General features: G+C 43.6%; 1 protein-coding gene across 8 annotated transcripts in view; it reads right to left on the bottom strand.

The window, feature by feature from the left end:
- Positions 1–22527, bottom strand: part of NTM (neurotrimin) — a 942656-nt gene that overhangs the window by 18597 nt on the left and 901532 nt on the right. For all 8 annotated transcript variants that reach the window (XM_049714324.1, XM_004280497.3, XM_004280499.3 and 5 more), the window contains 2 exons: positions 3898–4032; positions 1681–1801 (listed from right to left, as the gene is read on the bottom strand). In XM_049714324.1, coding sequence (XP_049570281.1) covers positions 1681–1801; positions 3898–4032 — 256 coding nt within the window. The remainder of the gene's footprint in view (positions 1–1680; positions 1802–3897; positions 4033–22527) is intronic.

Genomic DNA, 22527 nt, shown 5'->3' with positions numbered 1-22527 from the left:
TAAAAATGAAAAAGTTCTGCTTCTCACCTGGAAGGAATATGATGATACACAGTGGGTCCTCTGACTAAGCAACTCTTGGTTCTAAGCAAAGTCAGGGGTTGATGCAGAGACTGGAGGAGCTCTTGGTGTCCGGCCCCTTTTTTTAAACTTATTTTTTATTGAAGTATAGTTGATTTACAATGTTACATTAGTTTCAGGTGTACAGCAAAGCGATTCAGTTATACATTTATATACATATATTCTTCTTCAGATTCTTTTCCTTTATAGGTTATTACAAAATATTGAGTATAGTTCCCTGTGCTATACAGGAGGTCCTTGTTGGTTATCTATTTTATATATACTAGTGTGTATCTGTTAATCCCAGACTCCTAATTTATCCCTCATCCCTTTCCCCTTTGGTAACCATAAGTTTGTTTTCTATGTCTGGGGGTCTATTTCTGTTTTGTAGATAAGTTCATTTGTGTCATTTTTTTAGACTCCACATACAAGAGGTATCATATGATATTTGTCTCTGACTTACTTCACTTGGTATGATAATCTCTAGCTGCATCCACGTTGCTGCAAATGGCATTATTTCGTTCTTTTTGATGTCTGAGTAGTCTTCCATTGTATATATGTATACCACATCTTCTTTATCCATTCACCTGTGGATGGACACTTAGGTTGCTTCCATGTCTTGGCTATTGTAAGCAGCGCTGCTATGAACACTTCCTGGTCTCTTCAGGAAAGAATCCCAAGGCACTGGAGATGTTCTGAGACATGTAGGCAGCAGCTGGGTCTCTCCCGGCATGAGTCCTGGCCTGGAATTGCTCACCTGCTCTCCTTCCCAAAGTTCCCCTTTTTGTTGCTTTTTTCCCTCAGCTTCTCAGCCTCTGTCACTCTGTCCTCCTCCTCTACCCCACATACACCTCAGGACCTTTTTGTATCGCCCCCCTCCCCATTGTTACGAATGTGTTCTGACCATGGACAGCTCTTGCACATGTATTTGCCATTCATCCACCTGAAAATAGCTCTTTGATTACAGTAATCGCGCGTTGCCTGGTCCCCGGAGCCACTGAACCCTGTGCTAATGTGCCATTTGCTAACTCCTCATGGTGACAATCTTCAGTGATCATGACAAACATCCTGATGGCGGCTGCAACAATAGGAGGGGATGGGAAAGGCCCCTCTCTTTTCTCCTGCAGTGAAAGTACAAGCCGGGCACAAAGGGAGGCTAACTCGGGTCACGGATGCTTTCATGCACCACCCCTGAGAGTGGCTGGAACTGGACCGGAGTCCTCAGACACAGCTAACTTAGTGCCCGGGAGCATTTCTTCCTGATGCCTTAATGCGAGCCTGAGAATGTGTTAAAAATAGCTGCAGGCAGAACACATTATTTTCTAGGCCTATAAAAAACTCACAGGCTCCTAGTGGCCTTTCCTTTGAGATTTTGCTTCCCTTAAAAAATAGTTTTTCTCAGGCTTGTTGGTGGGCGAGTGCCAGTTCTGCACGGCAACATCGCAAACACAGCTGAAGTTCATTAATATCAAGAAAACACTTGTTTGTGTATTGTTTCTCCCTTATAGGTAGGAGGAGTTCAGGAGAGGACTTTGCAGGAATCCATTTGCATCCCTGTGGAATCAGGCAGGAACCTGGAAGAGCTTTCTTCTTCTTGTGGGGAGGAGGGGGAGGGAGCCTTACCTTTTGTCATCCTTGTACCACTGGAATTCTGCCGAGGGAACCGCGGAGGCTTCACACTGCAGCGTCCCCGTCTGTCCCACGGGGACACCTGTCCCCTTAGCTTCTGAAATATATGGAGGATCTGCAGAGAGAAGACATCCCATAGCAGCTCAAATGCCGCAGTCACTGACTGTGTTTGTCATGCCCTGCTCTACCTCTGGTCTCCACCATGTGCCACAGAATGAAACCATCCCATATTGTTCTAAGGAAAAGCTCACATGTACTGCTTCTGCTCCCCTCTGGACAGAGGTGGAATGACCAGGTATTCAGGCATACTTCCTGTTTAAACTTTTCAACTTTCATAGGATGTAGCCCCCCCATGGACCCTCTACCCCATGGGTTGACAGTCAGCACCTTTAATCAGCCCTGTAGACTGTCTGCACACCAGGTTCTTGCCAGAGTATATAACCTTGAACTATTCAATTTCCATCAAAATCTCAGTTGCAAGAAATAATACTCATGGAGAATTGCCTGAAGGATACACAGATCCGTTACTCTTGGAGGTGTTCTACGCTGGACCCCTGAATCCAGCTGGACCGACTAGACCTAAGTACGTGGCCTGCATTCATTCCAAGGCTTTGTCGAGCTGCCCTTGACAATGCCGACAGTTGCACTGAAATGCATAGTGAGAAACAGCCACAACAACTCACCCTTCTGTTTATTGCAGAAATATTGCATGTGATGTCATTGTGCTCTATTTGTGGAGACCTTAACGTGAAGTTATTTTTCGAGTCTCAGTACCAGAAAAAGCAGTGTTTCTCCCAAGCAACGAATTTGCTTTTATCTTATGGACATAAACCTCAAACCAAATGATGTTCCCCCTCTTTGCTTCAGGGACTGGAAGCCAAATCCTGGACCCACAACTGACCACCTTGGCATATAAATTTTATGTACTGATTTCCCCTAGATTTCACTCATTTTCCTATATAGGTTTTCCCTTTGCTTACATTTCCTTACTCTTCAGGTTAATCTTTATTAACCTTAAGTCATCTTATGTCACTTTAAAAATAATCGTGGTAGGGTACAAAAATGGCATCACTGTTACACCTGTTTCCATGCTGCTTGTGTTAATTAGGTTTGAATTGCAACAGAAACCAAAATATTAAAGAATGAGTAATCACCAAAACACGATATTCTTCCTCTACCTCCACCCTCACCTAAGTTTTGAAGGAGAAAGGCTTCTTGCCTGCTGGCTTAGTTCTTGGGTTCTAGTCTGTCCTAAGACTTTCTGAAATTGGGCACAGCAGGGAAAACTTTCAGAATGTCACAGAGAACTGAGTCAGGGGACATAACGAGGAACCGAGAGGGGAGAGCGTGAGGGAGGGGGGAAGTTGGGCAGCATCAACGTCAGAGAGAATGTGGATGGTAAAGGGGGAGGAGGGGTCCAGACCAGTGGCCTCCAAGCTTTTTGGGTTCAGTACCTCACGTAAGAAAAATCAGGGATGAGCTACACCCTCTAATATGTGGATATATGTTTATCTATTTAATCTATACCCTCTAATATGTGGATATATGTTTATCTATTTAATCTATACCCTCTAATATGTGGATATATGTTTATCTATTTAATCTATACCCTCTAATATGTGGATATATGTTTATCTATTTAATCTATACCCTCTAATATGTGGATATATGTTTATCTATTTAATCTATACCCTCTAATATGTGGATATATGTTTATCTATTTATAGTTCAATTAGAAATGTATACCATGTCCATCAACATACATAATTGGAAAAGGATGAGATAAAATCAGTATACCATGAACAGAAATTATAATATTTCCTCCACACACATGCTTTTAATTTATTTTCTTGCTCCCTATGAAGGAGATGACTGTCTAGAGAGTGTGAAGCTTGGTGACATTATGAGTAAAGTATGGGAAAAATTGGGATTCAAAGACAAGCTTGTGTAACATGCATTGAATGCTATTTCACAATCTTTCAGGAATGTTAAGGCACGTTTCGGATCATATGAAATCACTTTCAGATCCAATTTATTATCATGTTTTAAAAGAGTTTGGAATTGTTGCTCCTAAAAGCAGAAAACGGACCGCAAGGCTGCTCTGTTTCCTACCCCGAGTCAGGGCGTGGTGCTGAGGCCCAGCTCTCTGTTGTGGCCGCGACAGCAGCAGCCTCAGGCACGTGCAGGGTGGGGGCTCCTGCAACCACTTACAGTTCACGGTGACCTTGACTCTCCGCACCACTGGGGCAGCCACATCATTGGAGGCGCTGCACTCATAGTCCCCCGACTGCTCCCTCGTGATGCCCTGGATCTCCAAGTATTCATCTTCGCTCACAAAGCCCACAGCTGCAGGAGAAGGTGTGGTGGAACAGGAGAAAAAACACCAAAGGTACAAACTTAGAAAACAAAGTGTGCAATGGTTACGTCTGCAGAGAACTGTGCCACTTCTAAGTCCAGATTCTTGGGATCCATGCCAACTCTCCCTCCTTCCACTCTTTTATCTCATCCATCGCCAGCTCTTTCTTGGTTCCCTGATGCACCAGCTAAAATGTTTGTGTTCCTACCTGCACTAAGCACAGAGTCTGGAGAATTACTGGTCCTCAGTAAGTGATGAATAATGTTGACATTTACCCTGCCCGAATTTCAGCAAGCAGTCAGGCTCTGGGGATCTGAGTTAGGCACCTTTGGTGAGTATTAACTTTCTGGTCTCCAGGTATCGTTTAGGCTGAACCTTGAAATGCAAAGCTGACGACATCATCCTAGATCACGAATCCATGATCGTGATCATACCACACTAGCAGGTACACACACACACACACACACACACACACACACACAGCCACAAAAGGCAGTGGAAACACTAATGAAATTAAATTTCTGTTTTCAGATTTAGACACTCAATTAAATCAGCAGAAATCCATTTTATAAACTTCAATCTGCTGGAGCTCTTGGGTCCAAGATTCTGGCCACAAATCAACAGCAGGGACTCCACCCTCTAACTACAAACACGGCAGAGAGGAAAGAGCAAGAAGACAAGGCTGCGAATCACACTGTCACATCCCCATCCAGAGACTCAGTCTCCCCACTGAAGATTTATCAATAATAGTAACAACCGTCTACCTACCCGACGTCCTCGCTGAGGTCTGGCCTTGAGCCTCTGATATGGACAGACCAGGACATTAATGCCTGCAAGAGGATCGTCACTGTCCCCTCCCAGAGTCACCCTGAGCGTTAACCTCCTCGTGGAGAGACAGGGGATGACAAAATAACCGGGTGCATCCCGGGATCAGCCTGCCTCTCTGTTAAATGAAGATAGTCAGCACACCTTACCCTGTGACCCGGCATCATCTCATAGGGAAAATGGGTGCTATTTTTAGTAGTTATTCTGGGACAACAAGCAGAAGTTGAGACTGTCCCCAGAAACCAGAAGACATGTTCCCTGGAATAATGTATATATAATCCTAACACTGCACAGGGCTGTTTGGAGGAACAAATGAAAAGTAGTTACATGAAAGCACTTTGGAACACTAATGTGCTGCACACTTGTCCTAGTCACCCTGTGATCTGCCTGGACGCCCAGACACTCAGGGGGCGCCAGGCTATGTTAACCCCAGGGGGCCCCACCTGAGTGGGGAGGGAAGAGGCACAGTGCCCCCCAGGTGATAAAACCCCTCCGTAACACCACCCGCATCGGCTGATGCAAAGCACAAAAATGACGAGAAGAAGAAACTACTGTAATACAAAGAATTATGTGCGTGGTATGTAAATTATGGTTGTACGTGTTCTGTGACATTGTTAAGCTCCCCATTTTTTGTCAAGATAATAACAGGAGCAATGACAATGACACACAAGACAACAGCTTTCTTATACAGAAGGACCACTGCCTGCCCAGCGAGGCCAGGGCTCCTGGGTCATGGTAAGTCTGTGTCACTGTCCAGAACTAAGCCCAACCTGAGCATTTCCCAGGTGTCTTCACACCCTATGGAGCCCACATATATGTGCAGGGACACTCCTGCCTCTACGACCTTCAGGGGAGCAAAAGAATAGCCTCTGTCTATTAGAGCAAGCGAGTAAGAGTTAATTAATTCACTGAAAGAGCCAGGGACGTGCTGACAAGTAGGAAACAGTGTGCAGAAGTCCAGGATACGGAGAAGACAGCCAACATCAACCCACAGACCCTCACGGTCCCAACCAGTGAGAACCTTCTCCACGCCACAGGAGCCTTAATCGCCACTGTTTCCTAAGCATCTTCAGGGGGAAAAGCACCAACCTTGATTTGCGGAAGGGTGGAGGAAACGAAGAGAAGAGGTTTAAATGAAGAGCTTGTGATTCCTTTTAGGTTGCCGTTGTTTATCTGTGCCCAAACTGAGGCTACATTTGTCAGATATTCCCCGCTAGATGCTGTAATTACTGTGCAAAGCATCGAGAGACCAGTGTCACACTTAATATTCCCATTAATTTTAAATGGTGGTCCTTGGTACATATGTGTGGCAATTGGTGTCATATTTTAATTAGGCATGCCCTACACCATCTGAAATTAATAATAGCTCGAATTACCAGTGTAATTTATAAATTAACAGTGCCATAGCATTAGAAAATAAATTAGCTCTGGACAGCTGTTTCTGGATTGAGCTCCAGTGTCAAAACAGTGACTGGGAGGACCTCAGATCTCCTGGGAGGCTGCGTATGACACCATCAAAGCAAAGAAACAAAATGACACAGGGTTCTCTGGTCTCTTGTTCTTGTTTCCAACTACAGACTATGCGTCTAGTTTAATTCTATCATCCAAACGCGTTCTTGTGTGACCACAGTCAGACTTACAGGAACCAAGCTTGAATGAATTTGTTATAGGAATATCCAAATGGAGAAGTTGATGGGGGGTGGATTACTGTCACAGACTGAAATGCAACTAGGTAAATATTAGGACAATCACGGTAAAAAACTTAGAAAGTTTTTTGTGGGGACACGTGTGCTGCTGTATGTGAATAAATAAATTAATTAATTAATATATTAATATCAGGCAATTTTATGTAGGGAAGGAAGTTAGATGGCTTAAGATTTAGGGAGGGCTTCCCTGGTGGCGCAGTGGTTAAGAATCTGCCTGCCAATGCAGGGGACACGGGTTCGTGCCCTGGTCTGGGAAGATCTCACATGCCGCGGAGCAACTAAGCCCGTGAGCCACAACTACTGAGCCTGCACGTCTGGAGCCTGTGCTCCGCAACGGGAGAGGACGCGACAGTGAGAGGCCCGCGCACCGCGATGAAGAGTGGACCCTGCTCGCCGCAACTGGAGAAAGCCCTCGCACAGCAACGAAGACCCAACACAGCCAAAAATAAATAAATAAATTTAAAAAAAAAAAAGATTTTGGTAAAGTGTATGTTCTCCACTGACCTACATGTATATTACCAGAGGGAGAGGATTACACTTAAGTCATCCTGCAAAAACCGATAAGCTTAAGTTTACTATCATGTGTTCTCCAGACCAAATGTAGAATTATAGGAAAAGCACAATCATTGCTTACCCATTGTTATATGTACACTTTCTGATTAAACTGGAAAGGTAGTATGTATACACTAAAATGCTTTATACATTTTAGCTTGTATTGTCATTACTGTTACCTTTCTCCTCATATACTTTTTTCTCAAATAGGAGAAAAAATAGCAAAACCAGATAGAAAACCAGAATATATATATACATATAAAACGAAACTCTGAATCACCAGAAATGAGGTCCCTATAGGGACTGCTTAAACAGACAAACAAGAAAAATAAAAAAAAAACACCACTAAACTGAAATCTGAATTTATAGAGTTAATGATTAATGATTCAAGCAAAGTTTTCCTTTAATAGCATTTGTGCTCTGGCTATGAAATGATCAGTGCTTTGTCACTCGAATGGAGAACTTACAAAGACTATTGGAAGAAAAACAAAAAGAAAACAGATCAACAGAGCTAGGACATAGGCTGACTTCAGAAGAATTGCCTAGAATAGTTGTTTGAATATAGAATTTTAGATGCCATTCATACCTACTAAATCAGAATCTCCTGGGATGAGGAGTGTTAATAATTTTACTTGGAAATTCTTATGTACAGTCAAGTTTGGGAATTAGGGATTTAGGTCAATCCTGTATTTTTCATGTGGGAAATTGAAGTTTAAAGGAGGCCATGCTCACGCATGGGGCTAGAGGCAGCACACCAGGTCTCCTGATGTCCCTCACACTGATCCTGCAGCTATAGTAGTGTTTTCTAATGGTGTTTTTATGCCGTGTGCACTGGTCTTATTTTCCCATGCAATCAAAACTTTTTGACAGCAGGGACCATGTCTTGGGCATCTCTGGCCCTCAAGGCACCTAGGAAAATGGTTTACATAATTCGAAACTTGTCAACTTCTTATTAATAAACTGATTGAGGGCTTCCCTGGTGGCGCAGTGGTTAAGAATCCGCCTGCCAATGCAGGGGACTTGGGTTTGAGCCCCGGCCCGGGAAGATCCCACATGCCACGGAGGAACTAAGCCTGTGTGCCACAACTACTAAGCCTGCGCTCTAGAGCCCGCGAGACACAACTACTGAGCCCGCGTGCCACAACTATTGAAGCCGCGCGCCTAGAGCCTGTGTTCCACAGCAAGAGAAGCCACCGCAACGAGAAGCCCTCGCACGGCAACGAAGCATAGCCCTGCTCGCTGCAACTAAAGAAAGCCCATGTGCAGCAACAAAGACCCAATGCAGCCAAAAATAAATTAAAAACAAACAAACAGAAAACCTGATTGACCAACAGACTAAGAAATACAGACCGAATTCAATTAAAAAAAAAAAAAAATCAGGGACCCTGTTGCTTACCTAACACTCACATGGCTCTGTTCCCAAGACAGCCCCACCTTTGGTAATTGTTCTTAGCAAAATATTTGTATTTCCTGACTTCAAAAAATATCATCAGCGCTAGTGTTCTAACCGAAGACTTTCTTTAAATATGTGATTTTAAAAGGTTTATCAAGTGTTCAGCATACTTTATATTTAGTCTGGGGACCAATTATTTCCTCAGGGGGATGCACCTTTAAAAATGGAGATCAATGAGGAAGTGTGATTTCTCTAACACAATTTGTTTTACAGCCAACTTCTCAGGAATACAGCTATTTCATTAAGTGGAATCTGACAATCCAAGCAGTGAAATGAAGCAAGTTGGAAACGTGATCACATCTGTCCCCAAACCCCCAAAGAAACTTCACACTCTCCGAGGACTTAGCCCAGCAGTTTATAACCCATCGAAGGACAAAAACTGCCCTGTGTTAAGTAATACTCCTTTGGAAAAGAAAACCCTAGGTTTCTGAGTTCATTGATTGGGCTTTGAAATCTTTATAACTGAAAATAATAATAGCCACGATTATTATTTTTATCACACCCAAGAAAAGCTACAGAGAACAGCTGTAGCTATTGGAGAGGGCACAGCTGTCTCCTTGCTTAATATTTTTATGGAATATATACCAGCTGAGAGAAAAATCACTGGACCTCAGAAACTAAAAAAAAAAAAAAAATACAGAACATAGAATTCCAGAATTCAAAAGTTGGAAGGAATCATTTAAAACATTTAGTTCCAATACTGTGACTAGTCGACTGGTCCTCTAGACTCTGCTCCCCTTTTCCCTCTCTATTTGCATCAAGATGTTCCCATTCAACCCAGACTGGGCTTCAAGGAGAGCTGTTTACAGGACAGATCAGATGGTGTCCCTCCAAGGTGCCTCGATTCTGTGCTGACCAGCATGGGAAGTTTTGTGCTTTGACGGAGGAAGACGTGGTTTTGCTCAGATGCTGGGAGGTATGGTCCACAAGAACATCGTGACAGAGGCATGGTTAGTGTTCCTCAACAGCAGCCCTTGCAAGCCAGAGGGACTGGTTTGAGGTCTGAGGGAGGAAGTGGTTAAAGCCAGAACTAAAGAAGATACTAAAGGTGGGCGATGCTGCCATGAGATGCAAGGTCAGCACCTGCTGATGGACTGGGGAAGGTCTTCCTCCTCCCGCCCTACCCCCGAGAACTCAAAGCAGTCTGGGGCCCTGAGCCCGCAGCCAACAACTGTTCAGAACAGACCCTCACTCTCCCTCAGACGGCAGAGGCAGTGGCGAGGGGCGGCGTGGAGGGGCCTCCAGGAACGAGGCGGAGGTAAAGCTGAGGGTCCCCAGGCATGGAGATGGGCCCTCAGAGCCGCCTTAACCTGGCACTGGGGGAAATCCTTGTGCTGCAGGACCAGGCTGGGGGCTCGTGGGCTCCACAGAAAACCCACACAGCAACATCTGCCGTGACAGGGTGAGACGACCGTCGCCAAAAAGCATTTCCAAATAGAATGGTAATTATTGTTGAGTCATCTACACAGGATAGCTTCTGAGGGTCTGATACTCAGCTGGAGCAGAAGGGTTGATCTCGGCTCTTAGCCCTGCTGGCCCCTGGCTGTGCTGTGGACGGTGCTGAGTGCCCGTGTCCGCACACTGGACCCTGAAGTCATCCTAGCTGATGGTTCCCTCTCCAAACTCCAGATTCCTCTTCTTTAAAATGGGAAAATGACACCACCTTAGAGCGGGATCATGAGTATTAAGTATGTGTGAAGTACTTAGCACGTGGTAACCTTAATAAATGGCAGCTCTCGTGATTATCGTTACGGATCCTACAGCTCAGCCTGAGCCCATCTGATCCTTGATACAGGAAAATCTCAATGTGAAAATGAAAGAATAATCAGATCTCTGCTTTTCCAGGAGGGACTTAATAATAATAAACTTGACAAAGGATTCACCACAGATCCTGTAACTAGAAAGTTCTACTCCGTTCACTTAAAATACGATTTGATTTACAAGGGATACAATTTCTTGGGATCATTTCTTCTAAGAAAGCAATTGCAGCTGCATAGCCCATGTGAAACCAGCTGGGGGCTTGAAAAATATCTCTAATTTCACAACTAAGAATAAGAGGATATAAACATATTTTATATATTATATATATATACACACACACACACACACACACACACATATATATACATATATATGGGTGTACATATATATACATGTATATATATACACACATACATATACACATATGTGTATGTGTGTGTGTATATATATGTATGTGTATATATATATATTTGTTTTTCTCCTTGACCTTTCCTTTGGATGCAGATAGCATGGCTGGCAGAAAGGACAGTCTGACGATCTCTCCAAGAATGAGAAACTTTTCAAAGTTCTGGAGGGTCCAACCTGTTTTTTCCTGCTCTTGCACTGAGGTACACGTTCAAATGGCCAATGAGAATATTACACATCAAACAGAAGGGGCCAACGCTGGGGCGTGGGATGGGCTGAATTATCCTAAGTCGCTGGCTTCCATTCCAGGAGAGGAATCTCCCTTGAACACATCAGCATTGGTTGCTGGTGAGAAGAGCTGCAGTCGTGAAGTGTGTGTGTGGCAGTGTCCCCATGCATCACCTGCCTGGCAGGCTTGCAGCTGTCTCTGCTGCAGCTGGACTTTTCTTAGACCTGGGAAACTTATCATTTCCCTCAGCCCCCCACCCCAAACCTTCAAATTAATCTATTAATGTGATTTTATCATAAAGCAGTAATTAGAGATCCAATTAAAAATTACACTAACTGATGCCAACTGTAAATTTCCTGACTATCTTTCTACCTATCAATCTATCTATCCCTATCTATCTATCCATCTATCTTCTCTCCATCTCTCTGCCTCTCTATTTACATATCTATCTATCTATCTATCTCTATCTAGGGATAAAGGTAACTGCAAAACAGCACAGATCCTCATATATTAAGAGCTCATTTGTCAGTTGCAACAAAATACATGTGTATTTTTGAATAGGTATGAATATGCATACATGAAATGTAATATTTTATGATATATAGAAAGAAAAAGAGAATTGAATTCCCTTAATTTTTTAAGTGGGGCATTTCCTGGGAATAATCTTTAGCTTTGTAGTAAGGAGGAGCTGCAGCCGGAAACACAATTATATGAAGAAAGAGCCCTCTGCACGCCACCGACCCAGGTCCTGTGTGTCTCTGAGGTACATCCCTCTCCTTAACAACAAGTTGTCTTTGCAGATATGGCTCCAGCAGCTGGCTGGGCCCTAGGAGCGTGTGCTCTTCTGCTGGCTGCCTTTTCATGAGGACCCCCCAGCTCAGTTTTGCATGCAGACTCTGTCTTACGGGTAATGATTTCAAAGTCAAAAAGCGCACAGCTGGATGTTGGGAGCTTGCAGCTTGGTGTCTGGAACCTGAGTATTTGCAGTGGTACAGCTGATGGCTGCTAAAAAAAATAAAAAGTAAATAAAGAAATCAGCTTTTGATTTGTAAACTCAGCCAATTTGATCTGAAAGACATTGATAGGGGATAAATATAGAACTCCGCAGTGTCGTATTACCTCGTACATTGGCTGTTTGCTTTCTCTTTTTCTAAAACCCTAGAGATATAAGCCAGGACTGAGTGCTGCGGGATGTAATGTTGCTTTGAAATTCCTTGTCCAGATTAATTTAAGGGAATTATTTTTCTTAAGAGACCCCTACTGGGTTAAGGTTCCTGGCTCTATCACGCACACAAGTGGTCAGACATCCACCTGCAGGGGGTCATCTTAGCCACCTGGTCCTGAGCTGGACACAGAGGGAGCAGGGAGCAAGGCCTTCCCTTTGCAGCATCCTCAGGTGCAGAGCAGAAGGAAGGCTTTCCTGAAGAATTCCACGTATTCGCGACTGTACCAAGCAAACACTCAATGACAAAATGACCACTTGGGAGAAGGAAGAGAGAAGAAAACCTGGAGTGGGGTTAAATCTATAATTAAGATAATTTAATGAGTAAATTCAAGTCAGATCCTGAGAGGAAGCTGCAAGGTGCCATGGATTCTGGGGATGGAAGCGCCAGCCTGCACTCCTGGTTGGCCTGGGGGCAGGGAGACACAGGCAGCCCATGTATGTGAGAGGATGACTCGACACCACACAGACATGCCCTTAGAGTAGCATGAAGCCTGATGATGTAGGGTCATCTGGGTCCAGTGAGAAAGGGAGGCGTGGGAAAACCTTTGAATAAGCCAGCTTCGATGACAGCCTTTGAACATATTTAACATAATAAAATCTTTGCAAATAGTTCTCAAAATCTCTCCCCCACCAAAGCTACTTGCTACTGAGTCACACCGGCTGAGACACGTGCAGGGTGCTGCCCACCTGTCTGGGAATGCCTCCCACCTCTGTTCCGAGTTGTCCTCTACACACAGGTGGACCTTCAATCCCATCACGGAGATGTGAAGAGAGAGTGCACAGGAAAGGAGATTTATGCTTTCATTAGTTCCACTGCTAAGGTTTCCTTCTATCTCTCTTCATTTCGCACAAAAGCAGGCACACATACCTACGTCCAGATGGAACACAAAGTATGAAAACAAGACAATCGTGATTTGTCAGAACAAACGTGGTGCTGCTGAGCCCTGATTATGGCTCTTTCTCTAGGAATTACGTAGCCTTGAGTAAATTACTGATTCCCAGTTCCCTTGTCAATGAAATGTGGTACGTTCTTATTCTTCCCTCCCTAGGTTGGGTCTGAGAATTAGATGAGAGAATTTGAGCACACAGAAGACTGGTTGACACACGAGAGATGATCCATTAATGTCAGAAGGAACAGACTCTAGGAGGAATCTGAGACACTCAACCCTTACATAATGGAAGATATTAAAGGTGGGCTCCCTTCCTCTGCTACCTCAATCTCCTCCCCTTGGTCAGTCTACACTCTGAATCCAGTTCCTGCATCTGAAATGACCAGCTCTGCTCCCGATTTCCATGTTCATGTCATCATCCCAGGACGATCTGCTTACCTCTGTGCCCGGAACTCAGGGGAATGCCTCACGTGTGTCTCCCAGACACCCCGGGCTAAAGCATCCCCTTGCCCCTGAAAACTGCTCTCATCCGCTAATCCCTCCTAAGATAAAAAAGAGTCACACGTTTGATTCCTCCTTTTTCACTCACTCCTCACCATCAGTCAACACATCCAGTGGTTTGTACCCTTTACCGTTTTCAAATCTGTTTTCTTCTTTCCCTCATCACTGTTAACTATGTTAATTCAGTTGCTGTTATCTACTCTGGGTTATTACAATCCCCTCTCTACTGATCCCCCTGCCTCCAGGCTATTATATTTATTGTTGATGCCCAAACGACTGCAAAGAATAAAAATCCATCTCCTCACGGCTTAACCCCTTGCCCTTCAGATGACTCTTGTCTCCATCTCTAGATTCTTCTGTTGCCAACTCCTTTCCCGCCTCACCCACTAGACACACCAGGAAAGTTCCTACGATGCTGAGCCGTTTATCTGTGCCTCGCAACCTCTCCTTCTATGCCTTCAAAACCATCTAGGATACTTCTCCTCTGGGAACCCTTTCTTGACAATCAAAATTGCTTACCTCCTCTCTACCCAGTTTATTTTGTTGCTTCAAGTGTTGCCCTAATCACACTGCATTGTTATGTAATTGCATATGTTTACCCCACTCAAAGTTATAAGAGAGAGGGGGCCCTTATTTATCTCTATCTCCAATACCTATAGCAGCCTTGAACACACAGAAGGTACCACATGATCATATGGTCAAAGACTGAATGAATGAACTAATGGATTATAATTTTGGTGGCTGGTCTGACTCTCATAATGAACTATTCAAACCTTCTTTGGTAACTTTTAAGAAAACAGCAGATATCTATCTTTTAAGTTTTTTTTTTTTTTTTTCGATAAAGGGCTGGGCACATAAAGAGACCTCTCTAATCTCCTAAGGATAGATAATTTTATTCCACGTTTCCTAAAGGGGACTAAAAAGCCTTCCTCAAGCTAGACTTGGAGTGAATAAGAAAAGAGCTTGGTTTAGCCATCTCCACAAATACCCTTCATTGAAAGCTCTTGTAGCTAATGCCCCTGATTCCTCCAAATGAGTGAGGATGCAGCGTGTTCCAGAAGTGTCTAATCAGAAGTGTCTCAGAGAGCTTTCTTATGTCATCATCAGCTCGGCTGCATTTTTTCCAAGTGGAATCAGCTCGGTGATTCAGCTCTGTCTATATGCAATTAGTAGTGGAATGATTGCAGGGAACACGATGAGGCTCTTTACCTTCCTGGGATGGGCAGGCAGGGAAAAAGTGCCGCTGCCCACACAAAACGGGCCTCCGCAGAGGCACGGGCAGCCTCTGCAGCAGAAACACTAACAGGCACTGTGATAAGAGCTCTGGGTGAGGAATGGAAGCTGGCAACGGGACATGGAAGCAAGCAAGGGCTTGAAGTTGAACTTGACCTAATAGGGCAAAACCATGCTGGAGCATCAAAACCTCCCTGAGAAGTCCCAGCACTTGCCGCAAGAGGGTTGACACCCAAAATGCACAGAGATGAACAAGCGTCCCCCTTCTCACTTGTGCTCACGTGACTTCCCCACCCTCCTTCCTTCTCAGGATTCCCAGGCTTTGCCTGTCCTGACGGTGCTGGTTTCCTTCCACCTCTGCTTAAATTGCATTATCTCCCACCCCTCTGGTCTCCTTCCAACCTGGTCACTCTCTTCCTTTTCCACAATTCCAAGAGATAGGATAGAGGAACACTTTTGTCTGATCACCAGCAAAAACGTCCTTTGTACTTGAAGTGAAAAATCTAACAACGGTAACTGAGGGACCACAAATTATTCTTTATTTCTGTCCTAATTCTCTACTTCAGGAGACTAACTGCCACATCTAAGACCTGACTGCTGGCACCTTCCATGGGGCAGGGGAGGAGTGGAGGGGAGCTCATGAATCAACCGGTGGAGATAGCAACTGGTGAAGAAGGGGGGCAGAGAGAGAGACCGAGGCAGACAGACAGAGAGGAGAGTGAGAGACACAGAGAGAGATGGAGAGAGAGCCAGAGCACAGACAGATGATAAAATGATATGTCAAACGGAGAACGCAGGCAGAATGCAAGTGTCTGTTGAAGGCAGTTACACAGTTGTTTAGGTAAATCAGAAGCTCACTCCCATGACTACTGTGCTCTCATCAAAGCTCAAAGCCATTGTCAGGCCCACGGGAGCAGTTGGCCGTAACCAGTCTTGCATGAAGCCTGTGGGGACAGCTGGCTCAAGCCCAACCCCGAGTGTCCTATGATGCTTTGAAGACACCGCAGCATGGGCCTGAGGAACCTCTCTTCTCCAGGAGGCGCTTATAACCAATCCTCCGGAGTAGGTTCAGCACACTTGTTCTGTAAAAGACCACGTGGCAAATATTTTAGGCCTCGCAGGCCATACAGCCTCTGCAGCAACTACTGAACTCTGCTGCTGCCATGCGAAAGCAGCCCGGAGAATACATAAACGGGCCAGAGTGACTGGATCCCAGTAACGCTTTGTTACAGACAATGCCATTTCAGTGCCACTTCATCTTACTGTGCCACCAACGATTCTTCTTCGGATGGACATTCAACTTTTTAAAAAGGTAAAAAACATTCTTGCTGGGCATGCAAAAAACAGGTGGCGGGCTGGACTTGGCCTGTTGGCTGCATTCTGCCGACCCCTGGTGGACACGTCTGACCCTTCCAGTCGTATCACCCTGTTTCCTAAATCCTCTCCTCTGCCTCAACACTACACTCTTGCAAAACCTTCTGTCCTGCACTCTGGAACCTGCCCTGAATGATCCCTGATGTCCTCCCGTTCTTCTTGGAGACACAGCTCTCCGTCACTGTCACACTGAGTCTGGGAGAATGGATTCCACTGCAGATTTGTCCTGTCCACTGGAGGCTACGAATTTATTTCATTCTTTCTCGGTATCTTTGCTCGGCCATGAAACTTCTAGACCGCACCTTTTTAAGCCCTGTGCCTCTTCTAGCATCCAAATAATCACACCCTCCCCTTCCTCACCACGTCTCTGCTCTCTCCTAACTTTGGGGGCTCCTGTTCATTCACAGAGCACCTTTGCTCCTGACCTAGACTCTTCATCTCCATCCCAACTCCAACCATCATTCTCGGCGACTTTTCACATCTGGAAAGATATCTCTCCAAACCTGATTCTCACATTCTTGATCTCCTGATCTCCGAGTTTTCCTCTGCTCACTTCAGTGGCCTCCTCCACACTGACACTTGCAACTTGTCCGAAACTGTATTGCCTCCAAAGCCATGAATTTGAGCATCTCACTCTGTCCAGGACTTCCCATCTTTGCCAAAACATTTGCTTAGAGACTTTATGGAAACTATGATTTTACTTCACGGAGGCTTCAAACCCATCGACCTTTGACGTTCCTTCTGATGAAATGTAGATTTTAAGGACCCGTCACTGTAATCTCTCACTGGAAAATACCTATAATGACTTTACCTCTATCCGTATGTGTTCCACTAGGCTGAGGAATCCCCACTCTAGATGGATGCAAAGATCTGGCTTCTCTGGGTCTGCTCTGGAAGCATCACACAAACCAGCAGCCTGGTTCCACCAGACATTCCTGATCACCCACCTCAGCTGAGCGCTCACCACTGGAATCCTGCAGTGCTTCTCTCAGAACCATACTCTTAAGGTTGATTTTCTCCTTCTTCAGTCCCTTTAGACACATGGCTGCTTCACCATCTACGTTATTATCCACTGATCATCTGCTGATGAGGGTGGTGGGGGACCCAGAAGGCATCAGACATCAGACAGGCATCACTCATTTTCTCACGATCCAGTCTACAGACCTCTACATCTGTGCTCGTCATCTCATTGTCCCATAAGTTTTAGAACACGTAGGTTTTGTGACCCAGCATTGCAATCACTCATGGGCAATGACCTCAGCTTCTCCTCCATTCCTGTGCTACACTAGCTAACAGGACAGCTGTCTGTCTTTCCTTCCATCAAAATGCCAATTCCTCCTTCTGATCTCTGTGTTTTTTCCCTTCTTATCTTTGAAGGGCTTCACTCCATCAGTTACCTCTACTTTCTCCTACATCTTCATCTGCTTCTGCTCTCCCCATGGATGTTCTTCTCTCACTGTTTGTTTGCTTGTTTATTCCTCAAAGACTTTTTATTTGAGGTATAATTGACATATAACGTTATATCAGCTTTAGGTGTATAACATAATGGTTCAATATTTGTTTATATCACAAAATGATGACCACGATAGGTCTAGTTAACATCCATCACCGTATATAATGAGAATTTTTTTTTCTTGTGATGAGAAATTTTAAATCTTCTCTCTTGGCAACTTTCAAATATGCAATGCAGTACTGTTAACTATACTCACCATGCTGTACATTACATCCCCAGGACTTAATTATTTTATAACTGGAAGTTTGTACCTTTCGACTCCCTTCACCCATTCTGCCTACCTCCCATCCTTAGCCTCTGGCAACCACCAATCTGTTCTCTGTTCAGATTTATTTTTATTATTATTTTAAAACATATCATTCTGGGTAGTCACACCAATTGACTTTACTCTAGACATAAACATCAGTTTGCTCTCCCAGTCTTAGTTCACAGCTGTGACCTACCTAGATTTTTTCATCTGTTTATCATCTGCCTTGACACCTCTACTCTGCAAAGACCCCACAGTTCTCAGGCCCTTTTCACAACCACACTTCTTGAAACTATTGTCCAAACGCACTATGGAGAATTCTTCACCTCACGTTAACACCTCCATCTCTCCCTAACCCATCTTGCCATTGAACCTTCTCACACCCAGGTCACTGAATGATGGCCAAGTTGCCAAGTCCTTTGTATGCATTTTAGCGTTTTCTCAAGAGACTTTAAACTGTCTTCTCTTGGCTTTAATGCCCCATGTTCCTAATTGTCCATCTACCTCTCTGGATGCTCCTTCAAAATCTCCTTTACTGGTTTCTCCTATTTTACCCAAACTCTATGTGTTAGGATTCTTCTGAGCTTGGTCCTAGGCATTCTTTTCTCACTGCACAATAATCTCCCAGGTCATGTCATATATTTCATGGTTTTGTACATCCGTTTATATGGCAATAACTCACAAGTTTACAACTCCACCCTATTTCTCTTTCATGAGCTCTGGACTCACATACACATTGGTCAACCTAAAACAGTCACATGGAAGTCACAGATAACCCAAAATTGACATGTTCAACATGGAATTCTTGATTAACTTCTTCAAACTTTATTTTCTTTCAGTTTTTCTCTTTAACAAATAGCATACCTTTATCACAGATGTAGAAAACAAGCTTATGGTTACCGGGGGGAGATGGGAGGGAGGGATAAACTGGGAAATTGGGATTGACATATACACACTAGTATATATAAAATCGATAACTAATAAGGACCTACTGTATAGCACAGGGAACTGTACTCAATACTCTCTAATGACCTATATGGGAAAAGAATCTAAAAAGGAATGGATATGTGTATATGTATAAGTGATTCACTTTACTGTACACCTGAAACTAACACAACACTGTAAATCAGCTATACTCCAATAACAAACAAACAAACAAACAGCACCTCTATTGACCAAATTGCTCAGTTAAAAAATTCTGGAAGTCATTCTCAACACGGCTCCCTGACTGTAATACTGAATCCATCATTACATCTTACTGATTCTAACTCTGAAATACATCTTGAATCTGTCCTCTTCTCTCTATTTCTGACTGTATCACCTTTCACTTTGAGACCAGCGAAACAGGTCCTGGATTTTCTCAAGTCCAGACAAAACTCGTTTACAGATATTATCTGCTTTATTTTATATTTCAATAATACTATTAGGTAGGTATGGGCATCTGATCAAGTCAACCAAACTCGGCATACGTTCCCGTATCATCATGACCTAACCTGTCTTTATTTCTTTACCGTTTTCCCTTAATATATTTCCATCCTTGGGTCAAATCTCAATGAAGAAATTCCAGAAGAATGTCATCTTATGCTCTGTCCTTGGTTTTACTTATTTTTATCACCTGAAGCACCTTCTCTCTGAGGCTTCCTCTTCCTTTCCTTTCAGGTCACAGCTCAGATTTCATCTCTCATGGGAATCCTTCCTTAAAATGTTCTGGTGCCCTTGGGATAACATCTTGCCCCCAGCCCCTTCACTGTACACCCTGAACACTCAGTGCTTTTTCTGTGATAACACTTATTACATCATATTGAAATGGTCTGCTTATTTACCCGTTTCTCCCTTCAGACTAAAAGCTCATTAAGGGCAGATAACATTTCTGTATCTGTAGCATATAGTTATTTACAATATATAGTTACTAAATGAATAGATGAATAAAGGTATTAGCTGACGTGTTCCCCACTCTCAGTGAATTTATAATTCACAAGTGTTCTCTGTTGATACTTGTATGGACAGCATCTATGAAAGCAATGCACTCTACATCCAAATACATATTCAAACACCCAAATGAAGGAATGCACCCCTATCATTTAAGAGGTATGGCACACATACCTGGACTCTGTAGCCCCATTTTCTATTGCTCCCAGCTTCCATTTTTCCTACATCAATTGTTTATCAAAGACAGGGCAGTGGGGATGTCTGTTCATAGATATTGTTTAAAATTACACATGCATGGTGATGATAAAAAAAAATCGGACTGTTTTAATCAGTTATCGTTAGTATCATTAATACTCTACAAAACTCATCGTTCCAGTTAATATGGAATAAACACACTAACTGATCTCTCCCACTCATTACAACTAGACAAGACACATTTTAAAAAATCTGAGGACTCTGAAAAGTAATCAACAGAAGGTGGATTGTGGGGAGAACCAAAACGTGTATAAAGCACAATATAGTGGTAAGTTTCCGGGTATTTTTCTTCCTCTTATCTTTCTTGGCCTAGACTCAGAGCAGTCAGAATTCTAAAACTGCGTAGAGGATGCTAACTGAAAAAGCATCATGATGAACCCTCTCTTTTTGGTGTGAGGATGGGGAAAGGGAAAACTTGCAAGATGGAGAGGATGAGGGACGTTACTTTTGTTCTTGTTGTTTGTTTTGTTCCTTTTTGCCTCTTGGCTCTGCCCTGAGGTAAGCCTCGGTCCTGAAGCTGCAGTCCAGCAGCAATGGTAGTAGCAGCAGAGGCCACCTAAAACTTGGGGCGAGGGGAACAAACAAACAGGCAAACAAAAACCTTCTTCGTGACCAGAGGAACTAAGGAACTGTATTCGGAAAACTGTGAAGGAATTTCAGTTATATTTTTGTCTCTTTCTTCCCTTTAACTGCTTTGCCCTGGAGTTTCACTCAGTCACAAGAAGTGAAACATCCACGGGGAGCTAATGCTTTTGCTTTCTAGGCTGAGGGCCTCCCCTGGGAGCCAGTGTGGGAGGGAATCACAGAGAGAAGGGAGCTCACGAAAGGACCACGTAAAGCTCGTAAACCATCTCAGGCTCACCACTGAGCGTGTAGGGAACTCACCTAAACCAGCACACCAAGGGCTTTGAGAACGAAACTATTGCGTGGGCCACCACCCGGCATTCTAGCTGGCCAATGAAGGACCATCTTAATGACGTTGCTCAGGCTTTGAAATCAGAACTGACTTTGGAACCACAGCAGCAGCAGGGTCGAGGCTGTGGTGTGAACCTAACTGGACTAATTGTCTGCTAACACAGCTACCTCCGGGTATATTCCCAAAGGATTTTAACAGGATCTAGAGTCTACTACATAATATTCAAAATGTGCAGGATATAAAACATTACTAATCACACTAAGAACAAAGAAAGGCTAAACAATTCACTAGGGAAAAGAGAATTAACAGAAACTGACCCCGGGCAGACCTTTATGTTACAATTATCAAAGACTTGAAAGCAGCTAGTATAACTGTGTCCCACGGGGTAAGAGTAAGCACTTTTGAAATGAATATGAAAATAGAAATTTTCAACAGAGAACTAGAAGCCATAAACAATAAACAAATAAAAATATTTAGAACTGAATTTAGATATTCACTGGATAAGCTCAATAGTGGAATGGAAATAAAGTCAAGAGTCAGTGAACTTGAAAATAGATGAACAGAATTCATGTAATCCGAACAACAGAGGTTATGAGAAGGGTAATAACTTGATTACAAAAGGGCAAAACAATGCATGTCTTGGTGTGGATTCTGTCCAGCTCCAGTGGTGGTGGGTACATCAATCTATGCATATGTTAAAACTCATAGAAACGTACACTAAAAAAATGTAGCTAACTTTAGGAGCTAACAAAGTGTATGGTACAACACAGTTGCCAAACAAATTTCATCATATGTCAGAATCTTGGACGTCCCCAAGGTTTACAGCTTCTTAAAATCCACTTGTCCTTTAAGTAAATGTGGATCTTCTGTGCACTGAGAAACTCAACATTCCTTCAAAGAGCTTGCGGATTCTTGGGAAGCTCATAACCTTCTTGGCCCGCGGAGCTCTCAGTTCTGGATTCCACTGAGGGTGCACTGAGTTCTCCATCCTGTTCTTGTGCCCCACCCTGGCTGTCTCCCCTCTATGCTGGTTGGTAAACTGTCTGCTTCAACTCCCGGAGAAACACTGATTCTAGGCTATGTGCACACACAGTGCTGATGGATTTTTAAGAGAGGAGATTATATTTCACAAAGCACACAAAGTAACTCAAATTTTACCTTTAAACATTCTGGTCTCCAGAGATAATATACATTGTCCCCGTCAACCACAGAAATGTTTACTGGATGAAGAGCCCAAATTATTCTTCAATATTTTTCCAACTAGACACCAAACACATCCCCAGAACACTGCATTTTCCTTTTTATTCACATACACCCTCTTGGGCATACATAGACCCCAAATCGTAAGCTCACACTATTTTAAGTTATTGAGACACACTTGCGTGCATGCCCACACATGCATATATGTTAGCACATTTTCCTTCTTTATTTAGCAGAATACTTAGTTTGCCATTGATTTCCCTTTAAATCT

This window comes from Orcinus orca, chromosome 8 (genome assembly GCF_937001465.1).
Source record: "Orcinus orca chromosome 8, mOrcOrc1.1, whole genome shotgun sequence".
Taxonomy (NCBI): domain Eukaryota; kingdom Metazoa; phylum Chordata; class Mammalia; order Artiodactyla; family Delphinidae; genus Orcinus; species Orcinus orca.
This window is presented reverse-complemented; position numbering and strand designations above follow the sequence as displayed.